Here is a 22,685-nt window from a genome sequence, read left to right as displayed (position 1 = left end):
TTTAAGGATAGCAGTAATAGACTCCAGCAGTTCTGCAGGCATATATACAAATGTACGACTAATAACCACCTTGCAGTTCAGTGCACAGCAGCATTGAATCAGCTATTCAGTTAATTTTTAGAATGGTTAATGAACATTTGGATGAATGGAAATTACACTTTCAGGACTGTCCCTATAACACTTTTATATATTTTAACTGTCCAGTTGCAATGTCTTCATAAAAGATAATACAATGAACAGAGAAAGATTCTGGAAATTTGGTATCATATTTCAGTAGTCCAAAAAGGTATTTATTCTTTCAATGTTATAAGTGCTCCATCTGTTGCAACAGTGAAAAGTTAATGCAGCAATAAATCAACATTTTCTAAGCTTTGCAAAGTGTATTCAGAATTGGTTTTATTATCACTGACACGTGCTGTGAAATTTGTTGTAGCAATATAGTGCAATACATAGAGGTTACTATAAGTTACAGTAACAAATATATTAAAAAAGGTAGTGTAAAAAGTGAGGTAAGTGGTAATGGCCCATTCAGAAATCTGATGGCAGAGGGAAAGGAGCTGTTCTTAAAACAGTGAGTGCCTACAGGTTCCTGTATCACCTCCCTGATTGTAATAGTGAGAAGAGAGCATGTCATGGAAGCTGAGCAGAATTAATGACAGATGAAGCATTTACTATTGAAAATGCCCTTGAAGGAGGGGAAATTAGTGCCCATGATGGAGTTGACTGAATTTGCAACCCTCTGCAACTTTTTCCAATCCTGTATATTGATGCCCCCAGAACCAAATGCTTTCCACAGTATATCTGTAGAACTTTACAGAGACTTTAAGGAGATTTAGTCTTATGATGAAACAACTGCTGACATCCTTTCTTTTTAATTGCATTAATATGTTGAAACCCAGGAACTTAAAGCTGCTCACCCTTTCCACTGCTGATCCCTTAATGAGGACAGTTATGTTTTCTCTCATCTTCCCCTTCTTGAAGTCCACTATCAATTCCTTAGTACTGACATTAAATGCAAGGTTGTTGTTCTGACTCTGCTCAACCAACTGATCTATCTCCTGTTTGCCTCCAAAAATTCTACCAAGTACTTAATTCTCATGACATGCATACCTGTTATATGTATTGCATACCTGCAATGTATTGTGTAGAAATATTCTTTAGAAAGTGGCACATGGTCCACATGTATACAACACAGTGGCTAGATGTAGCCTAAATGCAAAGGTCTGATGACATGGTCCTACTTTAAAGCATCTGCTATATGGATATATGCCAAGATTAGAACGTAGAATTAATTGATCCTTCACCCTGAGGTCATGTAGCTGAATATATGAGTCCAATATATATGAGAGCATAATTAGGCCATTTGGGTCATTGAATCTGCTCTGTCACTCCACCATAGCTGATTCATCCTCCCTCTCAATCCCATTCTCTTGCCTTCTCCCTGTAACCTTTGCCGCCCTGATTAATCAAGAACCTATCAACCTCCATCTTAAATATACTCAGGAGTAGCTTCCAAACTTGCTGTGCAAGAGAACCAAAAAGCTTGTAGCTATAAATCTTTTGAGCTGTGATTTGTGATCCACAATCTTGATATTACTGGAATGTATAGTCAAAGGAGAAGCTTAATTTGAAAATGGCAGATTGTTGTATTGCAAAAAAGATGGAAGCCATTTTTTATACATGGATCATGCACAAACTTGTGCAAAAAATTTAAGAAATCTGTATATGTACATTAAAATACATTTTATCTGAAGTATAACCTTCCTGTAATGTAGGTTATGTTGTAGAAATATAGATTTCTTGATTGTATAGTTTTTATTTTGATTAAAAATGCATGTTTGTTTATACAGGTGTACAGTTTATGTGGGACTGTTGCTGTGAGTCAGTGAGCAAGGCCTTAAAAGAGCCAGGCTCAGGGTGCATATTGGCACATTGCATGGGACTTGGAAAGACATTGCAGGTAAGTGTAGAGTCTGAAATAATGAAACTTAAACTAAGGAGGCCATTTGGTAGTTTGCCAGATTTTAGCTTTTTATAGTTATTTGCTTTCACAAGAATTTGAAAACATGAGATTTATAACAATGACATTACAAATAAAATCCAGATTTACTATTAGACTACAGGTCCAAGGTATCTTGAAGTTCTTAGAATCTGGCTTTCACAAAAAAGCCTTTAAGCGTTGACAGATGAACACCATCTTGCAGCCAAATTAAGCTACTTTAATGCATAGCATTTTTGAATGTTGTAAATATACACTGAAACAGATGTGCATTCAGTCATTCTAGTGTTGATATCACTATGTAATTGCTTGATATCAGATTTGAAAATGTAAACAGAAAAGGTTTGGATCAGTCTGCTTTCTGATTGGATTGAATTAAATTAATTCTGTTCATCTCTGTACATGCAGTCAAGACTGAACATATCCAGTATATTCTATTTTTTTGTGGTTTTACTTTATTTTGGCTTTTGTTCTTGCATTGACGTGTACAAATGTGGATGATTTCCATGCGCTTCAAATCCCACTTGACAGTAAATCTTTGGCTGTGTTTCCTGGTGTAGTTCTCAAGGGGAAGCAGTTAAGGACGACAACAAAAAAGATCTATTTTTTCCCTGAATTGCAAAATTTATAGCAATTGATTTCATATTTGTTGTGAATTTAAATATCTAGCAGCTTAAAGTGCTGCACACAGTTTTCAATACTAGTTTGGCAGAATATAGTAGAGATGAGGCAGGAGCTGGAAGACTCCATTAATGATTTGGCACCCTAAAAATATAAACTCAATCAGCCAAATTTATTCAGAACAATCATCAGCTTAATACTGAAAAATGTTGCATTGAAGCAACAGGTGAAAGAGAACAGAGCAGTTGATTATATAGAACCAATTGTTTATTGTGAATAAGAAAAACTTTTAATATGAAAACGGGTAGTGAGCAATAGTGAAAATGCTCACAGAGATTAATTTCATATATAGGTTTAAAGTTCAAAAGTTCAGTTACTGTTTACAGATAAAAAAAAATATTTTTACTGGCTTTGACTATCTTTACTGTAACCTGATCTACATTTAAATCAGTGTCAACATCCACTTCTTATACAATTATCCTAAAATATTGCACTGCTTCTTGCCAACTATTGTTACTCAGCATCAGGCGGCATTTAGTTGTGAAATACTGTTTTGTTGTCATTCTAACCATACATCAGCTCTGCAGGGCAGAATGAGACAGCGTTTCCCAGCAGCAGTGCAATCATAACATAACAAACGCAACACTAAATAATAAACATAACAATAAATAATAAAACCCAACTTTCACATGTCAGCTAAAAACAAGTTAAAAGTGTCCAAAGCAGAGTCATGAGTATGAGATTGCTTTGTAGTGTCAATCTGTTCTTTCTAACCAAAATATGTTTTTAATGCTGCACATTCATAAAATTGAATGCATGATGTTACATTCAGATAGAGCATTTTAGATCCTGCATTAAATTCAAATGTACACCACTAAATTAAACATTAAACTGCTGCTCTTAAAACTAATTTAGGCTTTGGTTTTATTTTTTCATTTGTGGTTTTATATTGTTGTTTCAGCAAGGTATCCAGTGATTTTTTTTTAAACTCAAAATTTATATTAAGGCAATTTTCTACATTATATCTATTTCCCTCTAGAGGAGAGCAAGCTAAGCTCAGAAAAATATATCTCCACAATTTGTCAGCACTTCCAATTAATTCATTATTATGAGTTTTATTTCAATATATCTTAATTCATCCTCTTTACTAGTTTTAGCTGTATTTCTTGTATTTTGTCTTGAGTAGCATTCAATATGAACCTTTGATTGTATATCCTGCTTTTGCACATTGAGTAAAAACATGAAAGAGAAAATGGATAAAATTGTAATGATTTAAATTGATCTTCTATAACAGTTTTTTTGTGTATGTTGCTTACAGGTTGTGACCTTTTTGCATACTGTGCTGTTAGCTGAGAAACTTGAATTCAGAACTGCTTTAATCGTTTGCCCACTTAATACTGTGTTGAATTGGATCAATGAATTTTCAAAATGGCAGGAAGGACTGGATGATGATGAATGCTTGGAGGTATTTTATAAATTTTTAGCTTTTGAGTTTCATTTCTTTAATGTTTTATTGACTTTTTATTGCAGGGGATTAAAATGTAGTTTTTCTTTTTTGTATTAACTTGATCATCTTTCTAATGATCAACTAACAGAAGTTTGAATGCAAATGAGATCACATTTTGAAACTGCTAGAATGATAAAACTTTGATCTAAAAATTGAAATTCTTTTTAAAATATTGCAGAGGGCTTCTGATGTAAATTACCAATATGAATAGTTTGAATTTCTGGGGAATTTCTCAACGAAATGTTGTCTGCATTAGTTTCTGGTTTTCAATTCTCTTTCCAACATCACCAGATGAATCACACCTGTTTGTTTAATCTGCCCATCTTCTCATCATGTGTGGTTTAGCATCAGGTTCAAACTCTCCCTGCCCTGCTGCAGGCACTCTCTGCCACTCCCAGCTGGTCTGCATAGGTTTCAGCTTTCATGCAAGTAGACATCTTAGTTTGGTCAGTTTTTACATTTGGAAAAATAAGTCTTCGGTAACTATTTTACCCTATGAAATTGAGTTGGTTGTGTATTGGATGACTGGTATAGTTGGATATAATCACAAGAGAAAATCTGCAGATGCTGGAAATCCAAGCAACACACACAAAACGCTGGAGGAACTCTGCAGGCCAGGCAGCATCTATGGGGAAAAAAATAAGTACAGTTAGCATTTCAGGCTCAGACCCTTCAGCAGGACTGGAGAAAAAATGCTGAGGAGTAGATTTAAAGGTGGGGAAGGGCAGAGGGAAACACTAGGTGAAGCCTGAAGGGGGAGGGAAGAAGTAAAGAGCTGGAAAGTTGGTTGGTTGGACAGGAGGCCATGAAGAAAGAAAAGGGGGTAGGAGACAATGGTGGGAGATAACAAGGGTGGGAAAGGCAAAATTTGGATATAATGTTATTTTTAAACTGTTCATTTAAATTAATGAATGGACGTCTTCTGCATAGAATATACAGGATAGAAACAGGCCTTCTGACCTGAATGGTTTATATTGTGCTTGTCCTTCATGTTAGTTCGTTCTCATTACATCCACTGTATGATCAGGCATTCCCCATCTTTATCTGTTTTCAATAAATTACTTTTTATGCTGTTTATTTCCTCTTCCTCTTCCAGCAAATCCATGTTTTAACTACTGAGGGAAGAATTTTTATTTAATGTCACTATTAGTTTTATAAAAAATGTGTATTTATGGATTCTCCTAATAGTGAAAGCATTCTCTCTAACAAAATGAATGTTTTACAGTTTGCTTAAAATAGTGTTATTGTCTTGGAAATAATATATTATTTTGAAAAGCATTGAGTTACCTTTTTGATTGCTCTTGGATGACATATTTTGATACAATGTAAAGCTTTGGAGATTTATTATCATTGTTATTGTTCAAGTAAATTTTTAACTCAAATCAATTTTTTTAATCATTGTAATTCAAAAAGCTTTAACATCTGGATATTTCAGAGGATGAGGAATGTAACAAGGACGTGTTGATAATAGACAGGCTGTTTGTTAGATAACCCTCATTTTTATTAAATAAATAAATATCTATTTGTGTTTTAGATTACATTAGGTAATACAGATCAAATCATCATTATGTATGTAATCAGTACTTACTATGAACCATTGCTTACTTGATCCATTGGTTTTACCACAGTGCTTACAAAAATTATTGTAATCTTATGTTTTGTTTGGTACTACAATCACAAATTAGAGCTTTAGAAGATTTAGTGGAGGGACCTTGTACATATTTGAGGCTCCCTGAAGGCAACAGCACAAAGAGATAAGAAGGTTAATGAGAGCAGAGAATTAGACATTATTAGTGAGCTAGAGCTGGTGGTATACAACTCTATCCACCACATTGTATTAAAGATATGATGACATTGGCAGTGGAGCAGTGGAGATTCATCAGGATATTGTTTAAAATGATGCATTTCAGCCAGGGTGGTGGACTGAATAAGCTGGATTTGTTTACTTTTGAGCACAGAAAGCTGAGAGGTGAACTGATTGAGGTGTTCAGGATTATCATGGGTACAGATAGTATACATAATAAGCTACTTTACCCCTTACCAAAAGAGTTTATGTTATGGTGTGCTGGAGTTTTTTCATTACAATTCTGAACACACTGCCTGCAGCACATGGCAGAGTCAAATGTTCTCACAGCATTTAGGAAGTGTTCAGAGGTTCACTTGAACTGCTTTGGCATGCAAGTCATGAGTGCTGGGAAATAGGATTAGTTTAGATAATGGTTGATGGCTCACATGAATGTGGAGGGCTTGTTCATGTGTGTATGACACTCCATGGAATCTGTGCTTCCCGTGCATTTCCCTAGTAATAAATAAGTGTGTATTTAAAACTTTTAATGGGTAAGATTACGCCATTAGGAACATGTGATCTGACTAAAGAATGTGCAAACTTGAATATTACTACATAGCAAATGCCATGAACTATTGGTTTATTGTGGTAAATCATTAGGTCTGCTGTTCAACAGAAAAGATGTAGTTCCTGCTGTCTTGCATAATAGGAAAAGTAATTTCTTTTCAAGTACAAGTTTAATTGTCATTCGACCATACACATGTATACAGCTAAACAAAACAGTGTTCTTTTGGGGCCAAGATATAAATCACAGTACATATTCACAAACAGCATGTCTAGTCACAAGGAATAATATTAGCACAAATCTTTAATAATATTAGCACAGTCTTTTGAAAACCTGGTAATTTGCACTTGCATTCAACACAATTATCAAGATAATTTGCCATTCTGTACTGTTGCTGCACAATCAAAAATCTGTGTTTGTATTATATAGTTTTGATTTTATTTAAAGCTGTCTTTTAATATGTATTTATTACAAAATGCTTGAGTATTTATTCATCCTTGAATGTTTTAAATCTTGAAACTTCAGGATTTTGATGGATTCAGCAATATACAGTAGTTTTATCTTCTGTCTTTAAGGTTAATGAATTAGCGACAGTTAAGCGTCCTCAGGAGAGAGCCTACCTTCTTGAAAGATGGGTGGAGGATGGAGGTATAATGATTCTAGGTTATGAAATGTATCGAAATCTTGCACAAGGCAGAAATGTAAAAAGCAGGAAGATGAAAGAAATGTTCCAGAAGACTTTAGTAAACCCTGGTGAGTTTTAGTTTGGTTTATTGCTCTTCAGACAAGTTTTGATAGCCTTGTAATGTTCTGGCTATGTTATCCATTTAGCACAGCAACATAAGATGTGGATTAAGCTATTTAATGCTGGAGCCTGGTCCGCTCTTCATTTAGATCGTGGCTGGCTTAACAACATATAATTTTTCACAATATTCCTGAATATTATTGGTTAACAATCTCCCAGTCTCATATTTATAAGTAATTAACTTTTTATCAGCTGCTATTTGTTAAAGTAAATACTATGTGTCTTATCTAGTTGCAATTTTTAGCTTACTGTCATTAAGTCATCTATGTCCTTAAGATGTAATGCCCAAGAATGTGCTCCGTGCTGAAGGTATGGCGTAACTGTGTAACTGCAGAATAAATCATAAATGGTTTTTCGGTCTGTAGATATAATGATCTTTTATTAATATTTATTGTCTGTGTCTATACTTGAAATTCTAATGATCTGTGTACATAGCTACCCCAAAGACTTTACAACTGCATTTGCTTGTTATGCTGTCTAGAAAAGGTACCCTTCTATCCTTTAAGCTTGGTCATTCACTATGAAGATGTTTAGACACAAAAACGGTGATTGTGATGAAATATAGACTTGAAACAGTTTCCATCAACTGAAGTTACTGAATGGTAAGGTAGTTTTAAAGGAACATGTGGTGTTCTATTACTGTTATGATCCAGGAGACTGTTAATGAAAGTCAGCACAAGTTAAAAAGCTAAAATGGTTTATTTTATCAACTTAAAATGGTAAGTCCAGTAAACAGTTAATTTTAAATTGCCAATACAATTGTAGGAGTTTAATATATTTTTAAAAAACGCTTATTGAGACCCACACTAGATCAATTTTGGATTAGTCCTTTTATTATGTTGATTGTTTTTAAACACCTTTGTATTATTTAATGTTTGTCTAAGTTGAGAGAAGAATCCCTATCAATCCAATCAAAAGCTAAGTCTACTGATTCAATGCTATTATTAATAACCATCTAGACTTGGGTTTTAGTCCAGATGTAATATTGAAATTGGTCTTAGCAAGCATTCTACAAACGTATTTTATCAATTTGAGGATAATCCTTTTAGCTGTTAATTTGGGAAAATTTAAATGTGATACCCAGTAACGTCATTGATTTTCTTGTAACTAGAACTGACCTACCTCACTCTGTTTAAGAATATGTAACTTGTCACTTTATCTGCAAATATAATTTTGTTTTCCAAATTACTTAAATTTTAAACTTCCAGCTAGATCAGAAGTACTTTTTATATACCCAAGTTTTGGTACTTGGACAGACTATAAGACCATAAGATATAGGAACAGAATTAGGGCATTTGGTCTGTCGAGTCTGCTCCATCATTTTTCCTCTCAGTCCCAATCTCTTGCCTTCTTTCCATATCAATTCATTCCCTGACCAATCAAGAATCTATCAATCTCTGCCTTAAATATAATATTGACTTGGCCTCCACAGATTCACCACTCTCTTGCTAAAGAAATTCCTCATCTCTATTCTAAAAGGACACCCCTCTATTCTGAGGCTGTGTCCTCTGGTCTTAGACTCTCCCATCATAGGAAACATCCTCTCCACATCCACTCTATTAAAGCCTTTCACCATTCAATGGGTTTCAGTGAGGTTAAAGTCTCAAAATTACATCCTTGCTTTTATATTCTAGTCCTCTTGAAATGAATGCTGATATTGCATTTGCCTTCCTCACCACATACTTCAACCTATGAATTAATCTTTAGAGAATCCTGCTCGAGGACTCCCAGGTCCCTTTGTACCTCAGATTTTTGTATTTTCTCTCCATTTAGAAAATAGTTAACCCTTTCATTTCTTCTATCAAAGTGCATGATCATACACTTCCCGACACCAATTTCATCTGCCATTTCTTTGCCCATTCTCCAAATCTGAGTCCTTCTATATCCTCTCTACTTCCTCAAAACTACCTGCCCCTCCACCTACAAACCTGGCAACAAAGCCATAAATTCCATCCTGCAAATCATTGACATGTAATGTAAAAAGAATCTGTCCCAACACAGAACCCTGTGGAACACCACTAGTCACCAGTAGCCAGCCAGAAAAGGCTCCCTTTATTCCCATTCTTTGCTTCTTGCCAATTAGCCACTGCTATATCCATGCCAGAATCTTTCCTGTAATACCATTGGCTCTTAGCTTGTTAAGCTGCCTCTTGTATAGCACCTTGTCAAAGGCCTTCTGAAAATGCAAGTACACATCATCAATTGATTCTTCATTGTCTATCCTACTTGTTATTTCTTCAGAGAATTCCAACAGATCTGTCTGGCAAGATTTTCCCTTGAGGAAACCATGCTGACCATGGCTTATTTTATCATGTGTCTCCAAGTACTATGAGAACTCATCCTTAATAATCAACAACATCTTCCCAACCATTGAGGTCAGACTATCTGGCCTGTAGTTTCCTTTCTTCTGCTTCTCTCCCTTTTTGAAGAGTGGAATGACATTTGCAATTTTCCAGTCTTCCAGAAACATTCTAGAAACTAGTGATTCTTGAAAGATCATTACTAATTCCTCCGTGATCTCTTCAGCCACCTCTTCCAGAACTCTGGGGTGTATATCATCTGGTCCACATGACTTTATCTACCTTTGGACCTTTCAATTTCCCAAGAACCTTCTCTCTAGTTATGGTAACTTCACACACTTCAGAACCCTTGACCCCTGGGACTTCCAGTGGTTCAATAACCACTCTTGCCTCTTTTACACTTTATGTATCTGAAGCAACTTTTGGTATCCTCTTTAATGTTATTGGCAAGCTTACTTTCATATTCCATCTTTTCCTTCTCAATTACGTTTTTAGTTGGTTTTTAAAAGCTTCCCTCTAATTTTTGCTCTGTACCTTCTCTTTGGCTTTTATGTTGGTTTTGATTTCTCTTGTTTGTGGATGGATGGTTAGCATCAGAACTCAATTCCAAGGAAACTTTTTGATGGTGTCCAGTCTGAAGCAACTTAAAAGGCAGTTTAATGGTTGTTCTACATTCGGAGCACCCTCAAATCAAGTCCTGATCCAGATAAGCTAAATAGTTCCCATATTTGTTCCAACATGTAGTACGTTCAGCCAGAGGCTCATTCCACCCAGATGCAACACGGAGCGTCATAGGAAGCCATTCCTGCCTGTGGCCATCAAACTTTACAACTCCTCCCTCGGAGTGTCAGACACCCTGAGCCATTAGGCTGGTCCTGGACTTATTTCCACTTGGGATAATTTACTTATTATTATTTGTGGTTTTATATTGCTATATTTCTACGTTATTCTTGGTCGGTGTGACTGTAATGAAACCCAATTTCCCTCGGGATCAATATAGTATGTCTGTCTGTAGCCTGTTGGCCCAGAGCACAGTGGATCTGTTGCATTCTTCTTGTTCTTTCAGACAAGGTTTTAAGCTGAGGTCCTACTTGATGAGATCTTGGAGCATTGTTTTTAAAGAACAGAGGAAGTAACCATAGTATACCTATGTTTGTCCTTCTGTCAGTATACTACAGCAGATTATCTTGTTATTATTAAAGCATCTTGTGTGCAAGATGGTTGCTGTTGCTCCTCCTACATTCCAGTAGTGATTATCCTTCAGAAAGTACTTCGTTGATCATAAAGTGCTTTGAAATGGTAGGAATAAAATGCTTCTGAATGAAAAATATGTAAATGTCAGTATGTCTTTCACAAGTTTTGATTAAAATGTGCAAGGAAGTTATTACATGCATTTTGATGTAATTAAATTTTCAACATATCACTTCGAAAATTGCAGATACTGCTATTTCATTTAGTCTAGGAATTCCCAACCTGGGGTCTACAGAGCTTAATGGTTTTGGACCATGGCATAAAAACGATTGGGAACCCCTGATTTAGTCCATATTTGATGAAACATTTTTGCAAAGATATGATCATAGCTCCTGTGCACGTAAATCAGAGTCTTCCTTTCAATTGTACAAGTTGTATATATCTGCTCATCATACTTATTAAGTTATAAATTTACCATTGGGTAATAAAAGCATGTTGTCATCTAGTCCCATGTTGAAATAATAGTTGATTTGCAATTTGGTATTAGTTAGAGCTATGTATTTAATTTACTTTTCTAAAATTGCAAATGTTACGGCACTCTTTAAGAAAGGAAGGAGGCAGAGAAAGAAAATTATAGGCCCGTTAGTCTGACTTCTGTGGTTGGTAGAATGTTGGCCAAAGTAAATTGGAAGGAGCTGCTGGCAGGGATGTCAGTAGAGCAGCAATGGCATGTGTTTCTGGGGAAAATGGGGAAGGTGCAGGACATGTGTATGCCAAAAATGAAGAAATACTCAAATGGCAAAATCATACAACCATGGCTGACAAGGGAAGTCAAAGCTAATGGAAAGACAAAAGAGAGGGCCTACAACAAAGTAAAAAATTAGTGGGAAAATAGAGGATTGGGAAGTTTTAAAAAATCTACAGAGAGCAACTAAAAGAGTCATGAGAAGGGAAAAGCTGAAATATGAAAGCAAGCTGACAAATAATATCAAAGTGGATAGTAAAGGCTTTTTCAAGTATGCAAAAAAAAGAGATGAGAATGGATTTAGGGATGCTAGAAAATGAGACCGTAGAAATGATAACGAGGGACTATGAGATGGCAGGTGAACTAAATGTATTTTGCATCAGTCTTCACTATGGAAGATACCAGTGGTGTGCCAGATGTTGTAGTGGATGCAGTTACTATTACAAGGGAGAAGATAACTTCACCCTAGAATGAACTGCACCCTAAGGTTCTGAAAGAGGTGTAGTGGTAGAGATTGTGGAAGCAGTAGTAATGATCTTTCAAAAATCACTGGATTTTGACATGGCGCCAGAGGACTGGAAAATTGCAAATGTCACTCCATTCTTTTAAGAAAGGAGGAAGGCAGCAGAAAGGAAATTATAGACCGGTTAGCCTGACCTCAGTGGTTGGGAAGATATTGGAGTCAATAATTAAGGATGAAGTGATGGAGTACTTGGTGATGCATGATAAGATAGGACAAAGTCAGCATGCTTTCCTTTAGGGAAAATCCACCTGACAAACCTATTGGAATTCTTTGAGGAGATTACAAGTAGGATAGATAAAGGGGATGCAGTGGATGTTGTATATCTGGACTTTCAGAAGGCCTTTGACAAGTGCCATGCTTGTGGTTGCTGAACAAGTTAAAAGCCCATGGTATTACAGGAGAGTAACTAACGTGGTTGGAGCATTGGCTGATTGGAAGAAGGCAGCGAGTGGGAATAAAAGGATCCTTGTCTGGTTGGCTGCCAGTGACTAGTGGGTGGTCGGCAGGGGTCGGTGTTGGGACAACTTCCTTTTATGCTATATATAAATGATTTAGATGTTGGAATAGTTGGCTTTGTTGTCAAGTTTGCAGATGATAAGATTGGTGGAGGGGCAGGTAGTGTTGAGGAAACAGGTAGGATGCAGGACTTAGGTTAGGAGAATAGGCAAGAAAGTGGCAAATTAAATACAATGTTGTAAAATGCATGGTCATGCACTTTGGTGGTAGAAATAAATGTGTGGACAATTTTCTAAGTGGGGAGAAAATCCAAAAATCTGAGATGCAAAGGGTCTTGGGAGTCCTTGTGCAGAACACCCCAAAGGTTGACTTGCAGGTTGAGTCGGTGGTGAGGAAGGCAACTGCAACATTAGCATTAGTTTCAAGAGGTCTAGAATACAACAGCAGGGATGTGATGCTAAGGGTTTTATAAAGCACTGGTGAGGCCTCACCTTGAGTATTGTGAACAGTTTTGGGCTTCTCATCTAAGAAAGCATATGCTGGTATTGACAGGATCCAGAGGAGGTTCACAAGGATGATTCTAGTAATGAGTGGGTTATCACAGGAGGAAAGTTTGATGGCTCTGGGTCTGTACTTGCTGGAATTTAGAAGGATGAGGGGGGATCTCATTGAAACCTTTTGAATATTGAAAGGCCTGGACAGTGTAGTTGTGGAAAGGATGTTTCCCATGATGGCTAGGACGAAAGGGCACAGCCTCAAGATAGTGGGGCATCTATTCCAAACCGAGATGTGGAGAATTGTCTTTAGCCAAAGGATGGTGAATTTGTGGAATTTGCTGCCACATGCAGCTGTGGAGACCAGATCTTTGGGTGTATTTGAGGCAGAGGTTGATAGATTCTTGATAGGACATGGCATCAAAGGTTACAGAGAGAAGGCTGGAGAAATGGGGTTGAGGAGGAGGAAATAAAAAGGATCAACCATGATTGAATGGCAGAGCAGACTCGATGGGCCAAATGGCATAATTCTGCTCTTGTGTCTTGTGGTCTTATTATTAATGATCAGATTTTGAGGTACTTGGAGGCATATTATAAAATAAACCAACGTCAGCATGGTTTTCTCAAAGGGAAATCTTGCTTGATATATCTGTTAGAATTCTTTGAGGGAATAACAGCAGGATAGGCTAAGGAGAGTCAATGGGTTGTTTATTGGGATTTTCAAAAAGCCTTTGACAAGGTGCTCTACCTGAGCCAGCTGAACAAGAGCCCATGGTATTATGGGAAAGGTACTAGACTTACAGAAGATTGGCTGCCTGACTCACAGGGGACAAAGTGTGAGAATAAAGGGCCCTTTTCTGGTTGGCTACCAGTGGCTAGTGGTTTTCCAGAGGCATTGGTGTAGGGGTCTTTTCGTTTTACATTGTATGTCAATGGTTTGGATGAAGGAATTGATGGCTTTATGGCCAGGTTTGTGGAGGGTGTGAAGGTAGGGGGAAGGGCAGATAGCGTTGAGGAAGCAGGGAGTCTGCAGAAGGATTTAGACAGATTGGAGGAATGGGTAAAGAAGTGTCAGATGGAATGTAGTATAGGGAAGTGTATGGTTATGTACTTCAGCAGGGAGAATAAAGGCATGAATTATTTAGTAGATGGAGAGAAAATTCAGAAATCAGAGGTGCAAAGGGACCTGGGAGTCCTCATGCAGGATTCCCTAAAGATTAACTTGCAGGTTGAGTAGGTAGTAAGGAAGGCAAATGCAATGTTAGCATTCATTTTGAGAGGACTAGACTGCAAAGGCAAGGATGTAATGCTGAGGCTTTATATGGTATTGATCAGACTACAATTGAGGTATTGTGAGCAGTTTTGGGCTCTTGATCTAAGGGAGGATGTACTGACATTGGTGAGAGTCCAGAGTAGGTTCTCAAGAATAAATGAAGAGGTTAATAGTGAGGAGTGTTTGATGGCTCTGGGCCTATGCTTGCTGGAATTTAGAAGAATGGGGGAGAAGATCTTATTGAAACCTATTTAATATTGAAAGGTAGAGTGGACGTGGACATGATGTTTTCTATAGTAGGGAAGTCTAGGACCAGAGGATACAGCCTTCGAATTGAGAGACATCCATTTAGAACAGGTGAAGAAAATTTTCTTTAGCCAGAGGATGGTGAATCTGTGGAATTCTTCACCACAAACTGCTGTTCAGGCCAAGTCATTGGGAAATTTCAGGCAGAGGTTGATAGGTTGTTGATTAATCAGACTGTCAAAAGGGAGAAGGCAGGAGAACGGGGTTGAGAGGGATAATAAATCCGCCATGCTGGAAGAGCGAAGCAGACTTGGGGGGGGGGGGGGGGGGCAAATGGCTTAATTCTATTCTAGGTCTTATGATCTACTAATCATTCATTCTACACTCATCCTATGATATTTTGTTTCTGAATGTTTTCATTTCTAAAATTTTGTATTTATAATTGCAGTTAGTATTTTGGTCTTCAATGCAGGAGAGTAGGTTAAGAATTTACAATACATATCTCCTTATTTTTCTAAGTTTTGTGAAGCAGAATCCCTTAGCTGCACATCAGTGATCCAGTTGTTCTGACTTCATTAACAGTTAGTTCTTGGAAAATGAAAAAAATTGACGAAACAAACTACTTGCTGCACCAGAGAAAATACCATGATAAATACTTCAAAAAATATTGAAAATGTGTTCCAACTTTGCCAGTGGCTCGCAGGGAAGGGTGTTAACATCAATTTATAATTGTAAATGGTTGCCAGATTGTAGTAACTTTGGTAATGACCTTCATCTCCAAAAAGTTGAAAAGTCAGCTGATGCCTATCTCGCAGTTTTGCCTTTTTCAAAAAAAAGCCTACTTATTTCCCCCAAAAGAACTTTTTGAACTCTTAAAGGTAATTGGTCTTTTTAAACTTGATTGCTGTGATTGTTTTTCTCTGTGCACTGACCATGTTGTATTTCAGATAAAGGACTTTCTTGATTGAACAATAGATTTTAATTTTATTTTGCTTTCCCTCCCCATCCTTGTTATTCATCAAAATATGTTTGTGTATATTTCTATTTTTCTCTCATTAATTTATGCTACAGAAATAGTTATGTTTAGAATATTTGAGTTGCCCTGTGGATTGTTATACATGAAATTTATCAAGAGAATGCAAAATGTTGTACTCCCTGCCCACCCCAGACCATGGGAACATTATTTGAGGGCAGCTAATGCTTTGTTATTTAATAAAGGCAGCTGAGATAACTGCATATTGGTAAAGCCTTCCACCAGTTGACGCCCTCCATTGGTCGTGTTTGATTATGTTATGACCCAGCTGTGTATGTGATATGCAAGCGAGGGCAATACAATGGAGAGCTAGATGTTGCCCATGTAGTAGGCTCCCCCTTTCCTGTTGAATCCAAAGGGATGACAGACATCAACACAGTTTAGCACCAGCAGAGCCCAAGAGTTGCCAGTCATTGTTGAACTCAATATAGGACTACCTTTGGAATTCCAGTTCTGGATATTCCTCAGGGTGTTTACTCCCTAAGCCTTCCACATGAGTGGGTATGGCCACAAGGCAGTGGAGGTTTGAGGTCAGAGATTTCCTTCCAGATTATTTGCCAACTACAGCTGATGAGCCCCATCTGCCCAAAGTGACTGGTTTTAAGGGGCCAGTAACCCACGTTTCCCCTGCCACACATGAAGGCCAGGACTTGACTTGATTGTCAGAGGAAATATGAGATGCATGCCAGTGGGAGCATTTAATAGGTAGTGTGAGCTTATCCTCACTACCTCCCCTGGCTTAAGGAACTACATCTGTGATGGGGAAATAATTAGAGAAACTACCAAGGAATAAGCAGTGGCTGATTGAGGATGGTCAGCATGTCTTTGTACAGGCAGGGATTCCTACCTCATTTAATAAGCTTAATAAGGCATTTAATAAGTTTTCATCAGGTAGCTAGTCCAGAAGGTTAAGGTACATGGGGAAAAACTTGAGCTGACTAATTGGATCCAGAATTAATTTGAAAGATGGGATCGTAGTGAAGGATACTCTTCTGATCAGAAGATTGACCAGTGGTGTTCTGCTAGGTTTGGTACTTGGACTGTTATAGCTTGTGATGTGTATTAACAACAATGGTTGTGAGTGTAGGAGATGTGATGAGTAAGTTTGCAAATGACACCAAAGTTGTTGGTGGTGTGGATAATGAGGAATGATGTCCCTGGCTACATCAGGATAAAGGAGAGATGATGGACAGAGGGAAGCAGATGGGGGAAGAGTGATGAACATGCCTAATGAAGAAGGGACAGATGGAAAGGCAAACAGAGAGAAATGCTGAGTGAACTGGTGGGAATGGGAAAGGAGCATGGAGAGTGGGTTACATTAAAATTGGAAAATTCTGTGTTTATACCATTGGGTTGCATGCTATCAAAGAGGAATATGAAGATTCTAGTTTGCACTTGGCCTCACCACAGCAGTGTAAGAGGCTGAGGAAACATACTTTAGATCAGAGTGGGAATAGAACATAGAATAGTACAGCACATTACACAATATGTTTGGCCCACAATATTGTGCTGACCCTCAAACCCTGCCTCCCATATAACCCCCCCCCCCCCCCCCCACACACACCTTAAATTCCTCCATATACCTGTCTGGTACTCTCTTAAAGTTCACTAGTGTATCTGCCTCCACCACTGACTCAGGCAGTGCATTACATGCACCTACCACTCTGAGTGAAAAACCTTCCTCTAATATCCCCCTTGAACTTCCCTCCCCTTACCTTAAAGCCATCTCCTCTTGAACTGAGCAGTGGTGCCCTGGGGAAGAGGCACTGGCTGTCCACTCTGTCTATTCCTGTTAATATCTTGTACACCTCTATCATGTCTCCTCTCATCCTCCTTCTCTCCAAAGAGTAAAGCCCTAATTCCTTTAATCTCTGATCATAATGCATACTCTCTAAACCAGGCAGCATCCTGGTAAATCTCCTCTGTACCCTTTCCAATGCTTCCACATCCTTCCTATAGTGAGGCGAACAGAACTGGACACTCCAAGTGTGGCCTAATCGGAGTTTTATAGAGCTACATCATTACATCGCATCTCTTAAACTCTATCCCTCGACTTATGAAAGCTAACACCCCATAAGCTTTCTTCACTACCCTATCTACCTGTGAGGCAACTTTCAGGGACTTGTGGACATGTACCCCCAGATCCCACTGCTCCTCCACACTACCAAGTATCCTGCCATTTACTTTGTACTCAGCCTTGGAGTTTGTCCTTCCAAAGTGTACCACCTCACACTTCTTCGGGTTGAACTCCATCTGCCACTTCTGCATCCTATCAGTGTCTCTCTGCAATCTTCGACAATCCTCTACACTATCTACAACACCACCAACCTTTGTGTTGTCTGCAAACTTGCCAACCCACCCTTCTATCCTCACATCCAGGTTGTTAATAAAAATCACAAAAAGTAGAGGTCCCAGAATAGATCCTTGTGGGACACCACTAGTCACAACCCTCCAATCTGAATGTATTCCCTCCACTACAACCCTCTGCCTTCTGCAGGCAAGCCAATTCTGAATCCACCTGGCCAAACATCCCTGGATCCCATGCCTTCTGAATAAGCCTACTGTGTGGAACCTTGTCAAATGCCTTATTAAAATCCATGTAGATAACATCTACTGCACTACCCTCATCTATATGCCTGGTCACCAACTCAAAGAACTCTATCAGGCTTGTTAGACACGATCTGCCCTTCACAAAGCCATGCTGACTGTCCCTGATCAGACCATGATTCTCTAAATGCCCATACATCCTTTCTCTAGAATCTTTTCCAACAGCTTTCCCACCACAGACGTAAGGCTCACTGGTCTATAATTACCCGGACTATCCTTACTACCTTTTTTTGAACAAGGGGACAACATTCGCCTCCCTCCAATCATCCGGTACCTTTCTCGTGGACAACGAGGACATAAAGATCCTAGCGGCTCAGCAATCTCTTCCCTTGCCTCGTGGAGCAGCCTGGGGAATATTCTGTCAGGCCCCAGGGACTTATCCGTCCTAATGTATTTTAACAACTCCAACACCTCCTCTCCCTTAATTACAACATACTCCAGAACATCAACCTTACTCATATTGTCCTCACCGTCATCAAGTTCCCTCTCAGTGGTGAATACCGAAGAGAAGTATTCGTTGAGGACCTCGCTCACTTCCACAGCCTCCAGGCACATTTTCCCACTTTTATCTCTAATCGGTCCTACCTTCACTCCTGTCATCCTTTTGTTCTTCACATAATTGAAGAATGCCTTGGAATTTTCCTTTACCCTACTCGCCAAGACCTTCTCATGCCCCCTTCTTGCTCTTCTCAGTCCTTTCTTAAGCTCCTTTCCTCAATAGACCCATCTGATCCTTGCTTCCTAAACCGCATGTATGCTGCTTTCTTCCACCTGACTAGATTTTCCACCTTACTTGTCACCCATGGTTCCTTCACCCTACCATTCTTTATCTTCCTCACTGGGACAAATTTGTCCCTAACATCCTGCAAGAGATCCTTAAACAACAACCACATGTCTATAGTACATCATCCCAGTTCACACCCGCAAGTTCTTGCCTTATAGCCTCATAATTTGCTGTTCCCCAATTAAAAATTTTCCTGTCCTTTCTGATTCTGTCCTTTTCCGTGATAATACTAAAGGCCAGGGAGCAGTGGTCACTGTCCCTAGAAGCTCACCCACTGAGAGATCTGTGACCTGACCCAGTTCGTTACCTAATACTAGATGTAGTATGGCATTCCCCTAGTCAGCCTGTCAACATTACTGTGACAGGAATCTGTCCTGGACACACTTAAACTCTGCCCCATCCAAACCCTTGGAACTAATCAGGTGCCAATCAATATTAGGGAAGTTAAAATCACCCATCACAACAACCCTGTTATTTTTGCACCTTTCTGAAATCTGCTTCCCAATCTGCTCTTCGGTATCTCTGCTGCTACCAGGGGGCCTATAGAATACCCCAATAGCGTAACTGTTCCCTTCCTGTTCCTGGCTTCCACCCATACTAATTCAAAAGAGGATCCAGCTACATTACCCACCCTTTCTGTAGCTGTAATGGTATCCATGACCAGTAATGCCACCCCTCCTCTCCTTCCCTCCCCCATCCTTTTTGAAGCACTGAAATCCAGGAATATTGAGAATCCATTCCTGCCCTGGTGCCAGTCAAGTCTCTGTAATAGCCACTACATCATAATTCCCTGTATGTATCCAAGCTGTCAGTTCATCACCTTTGTTCCTGATGCTTCTTGCATTGAAATACACACACTTTAGCCCTTCTACCTTTCTACCTTCACATCCTTTATTCTGCTTCTCTTTCCTCAAAGCCTCTCTATATGTTAGATCTGGCTTTACTCCATGCACTTCTTTCACTGCTCTATCACTCCAGGTCCCATCCCCCTTGCATATTAGTTTAAACCCACCCGAACCCTGATAGCAAACCTACCTGCAAGGATATTGCTCCCCCTCGAGTTCAGGTGCAACCAATCCAATCTGTACAGGTCCCACCTTCCCCAGAAGAGATCCCAATGATCCAAAAATCTAAAATCCTGCCCCCTGCACCAACTCCTCAGCCATGCGTTCAACTGCCATCTCCTCCAATTCTTACCATCACTATCACATGGCACTGGCAGCAATCCTGAGAATGCCACCCTTGAGGTCCTGTTCTTCAGCCTTCTGCCTAGTTCCCGAAACTCACACTTCAGGACCTCATCCCTCTTCCTTTCTATGTCGTTGGTACCAACATGTATCGCTACTTCTGGTTGCTTTCCCTCTCGTACCAGGATGTCATGCACCTGGCACCCAGGAGGCAACAAACCATGCGGGTGTCCTCCTCACGTCCACAATATCTCCTGTCTCCTTCCCCTGACTGTAGAGTCTCCAATGACAACAGCTCTCCTCTTCTCACCATCCTTCTGCACCACAGGGTCAGACTCGGTGTCAGAGACCCTGCCACAGTGGCTCACACCTGGTCGGTCGTCCTTGCCAGCAGCATCCAGGACTGTAAACTTATTATTCAGGTGAATGGCTACAGGGGTGCTCTGCACTACCTGTCCACTCTCCTTCGCTTTCCCCCCTCTGACTGTCACCCAACGACCTGCTTCCGGCAGCCTAGCTGTGACTACCTCCCTGTAGCTCTCATCTATGACTGCCTCATTCTCCATTATGAGTCGAAGGTCATCCAGCTGCTGCTCCAGATTCTTCACACAGTCTTCCAGATCGCCCAGCCACATGCACTTCTGGCAGATGTGAATCTGCGGGAGAGGGGAGTTCCCCCAAGACTGCCACATCTCACAGGAGAGGAACATCACCGTCTCAGAAGGCATTGTAAAGACTAACTGGGTGACAAGCTCGTCCTCCGCCTCTCGAGACAAAGCTCCACTCCTTCACTGGCTCACTGGCCGCTCTGCTTGAGTTACCCCTCTATTTATCTGTTTGAGCTTTTCAAACTGCTTGGTCACCTGACCTCAATTGCCCAATCAGCTGCTTCTTGCTGAGTCTGAGCTATTCAAATCTTGATTGTCAAATCAGCGGCTTTCTGCTGAGCTAAGCTCCACTCCTTCACTGGCCCACTCACTCACTGGCCGCTTTCCACAGAATGTGAAGGGGAGTTGAAATTGGATGAAAATCTCAAAGATTTAAAGTACATTTATTATTAAAAGTATGTATGCAGTTTACAACCCTGAGATTAGTCCTTCCACAAACAGCCATGAAACAAATACCAGCGATCCCATTTAAATAAAACATCAAACACCCAAAATGTAAAGAAAAGAACAAATTGAGCAAACAGCAAAAACAGGTGAAAAACACAGAATATAAAACATCAGACTACAAAGCCATTGAAACAGTCTAGGAATGTTCAGTTCAACTTAGTGTTGATTGCAGGCCATAGAACCACTCCATCCCAATCAAAGTCACACAAAAATAACAATAAAAATGGAGAAACCAGAAACACACATACTGTAACATGAACTACAGAGTCCAATCCACAAACCACATTGATTAATCCTTGCCAGAGACCCAGGACACTGTAGCAGCATTGAGCGAAAGAGACACACCTGTCAAACACAGGCAGACGCCGCTGAACACCTGTTTGACTTCTGCTCTCGTTCTCATTAATGTCAATCTTGCTTGACACTTTAATCGGCGAGAAATGAAATCAATCATAGGCTTATGTCCCATCTCCAAGCTTCTTGGCTTCCAGGCTGCAGACACTGCTCCAAACCTCATCAAGCTCCCTCGGAGACTGTGAAGCACCAGTTATATCTTGTGACACAAGAGACTGAATTGCAGGGCTAACCTTAGTGTTTAAGCGAGGGGCGCATTTATCACTTGGTAGAGTAACATACACAATTCACATATTTGTACATATAACCTGTAATGAATTATTTAAAGGAACAAGATTGCAAATCAAATATACACACGCTCTCTCTCTCTCACACTCACACTCACACACTCTCTCTCTCTCTCTCTCACTCACACACTCTCTCAAACACACACACAATTACTCAAATATTGTTGAAACATTAAATACACAACATTCCTCCCTGCTTAGCAGTCAACTCAACTCAATTCATCTCAACTATATACATAGTATTTTATGTAATGCAACTACCATATATAGACATCCACAGCATAGTACATTTTAAATTGTTCTATTCAGGCTGAAAGACTTCATCATTGTGGAGGCTTTCTTATTCTTGTGAGATAATGTCTTAGAGTCATAGAAAAATACAGCGCAGTAACAGTCCCTTCAGCCCATCTAGTCCATGCTGAACCATTTAAACTGCCTACTCCTTCGTCCTGTACTGGGAATATAGCCCTCAATACCCTTACCATCCATGTACCTATCAAGACTTCTCAAACTTTGAAATTGGGCTTGCATGAGCCACTTTCACAGGCATCTCGTTTCACACTCTCAACCATCTGAGCGAAGAAATTTCCCCTCAGGTTCCCCTTAAACTTTTCACCTTTCATCCTTAACCCATGACCTTCAGTTGTAGTCCCACCCAGCGTCAGTGGAAAAGCCTGCTTACATATATTTACCCTATGTATACCCCTCATAATTTAGTATATCTCTGTCAAATCTCCCCTCAGTTTTCTACATTCCAATGAATAAAGTCCTAACCTATTCAATCTTTCCTCATAACTCAGGTCTTCC

At 39.4% G+C, this 22,685-nt stretch overlaps 1 protein-coding gene across 4 annotated transcripts in view; it reads left to right on the top strand.

Annotated features, from left to right (window-relative positions):
- The window catches only part of atrx (ATRX chromatin remodeler), a 193,945-nt gene that overhangs the window by 90,554 nt on the left and 80,706 nt on the right, over positions 1 to 22,685 (top strand). For all 4 annotated transcript variants that reach the window (XM_059976858.1, XM_059976855.1, XM_059976859.1 and 1 more), the window contains 3 exons: positions 1,851 to 1,960; positions 3,939 to 4,085; positions 7,054 to 7,231. In XM_059976858.1, the coding sequence (XP_059832841.1) occupies positions 1,851 to 1,960; positions 3,939 to 4,085; positions 7,054 to 7,231 (435 nt within the window). The remainder of the gene's footprint in view (positions 1 to 1,850; positions 1,961 to 3,938; positions 4,086 to 7,053; positions 7,232 to 22,685) is intronic.

This window comes from Hypanus sabinus, chromosome 8 (assembly GCF_030144855.1).
Source record: "Hypanus sabinus isolate sHypSab1 chromosome 8, sHypSab1.hap1, whole genome shotgun sequence".
Taxonomy (NCBI): Eukaryota; Metazoa; Chordata; class Chondrichthyes; order Myliobatiformes; family Dasyatidae; genus Hypanus; species Hypanus sabinus.
This window is presented reverse-complemented; position numbering and strand designations above follow the sequence as displayed.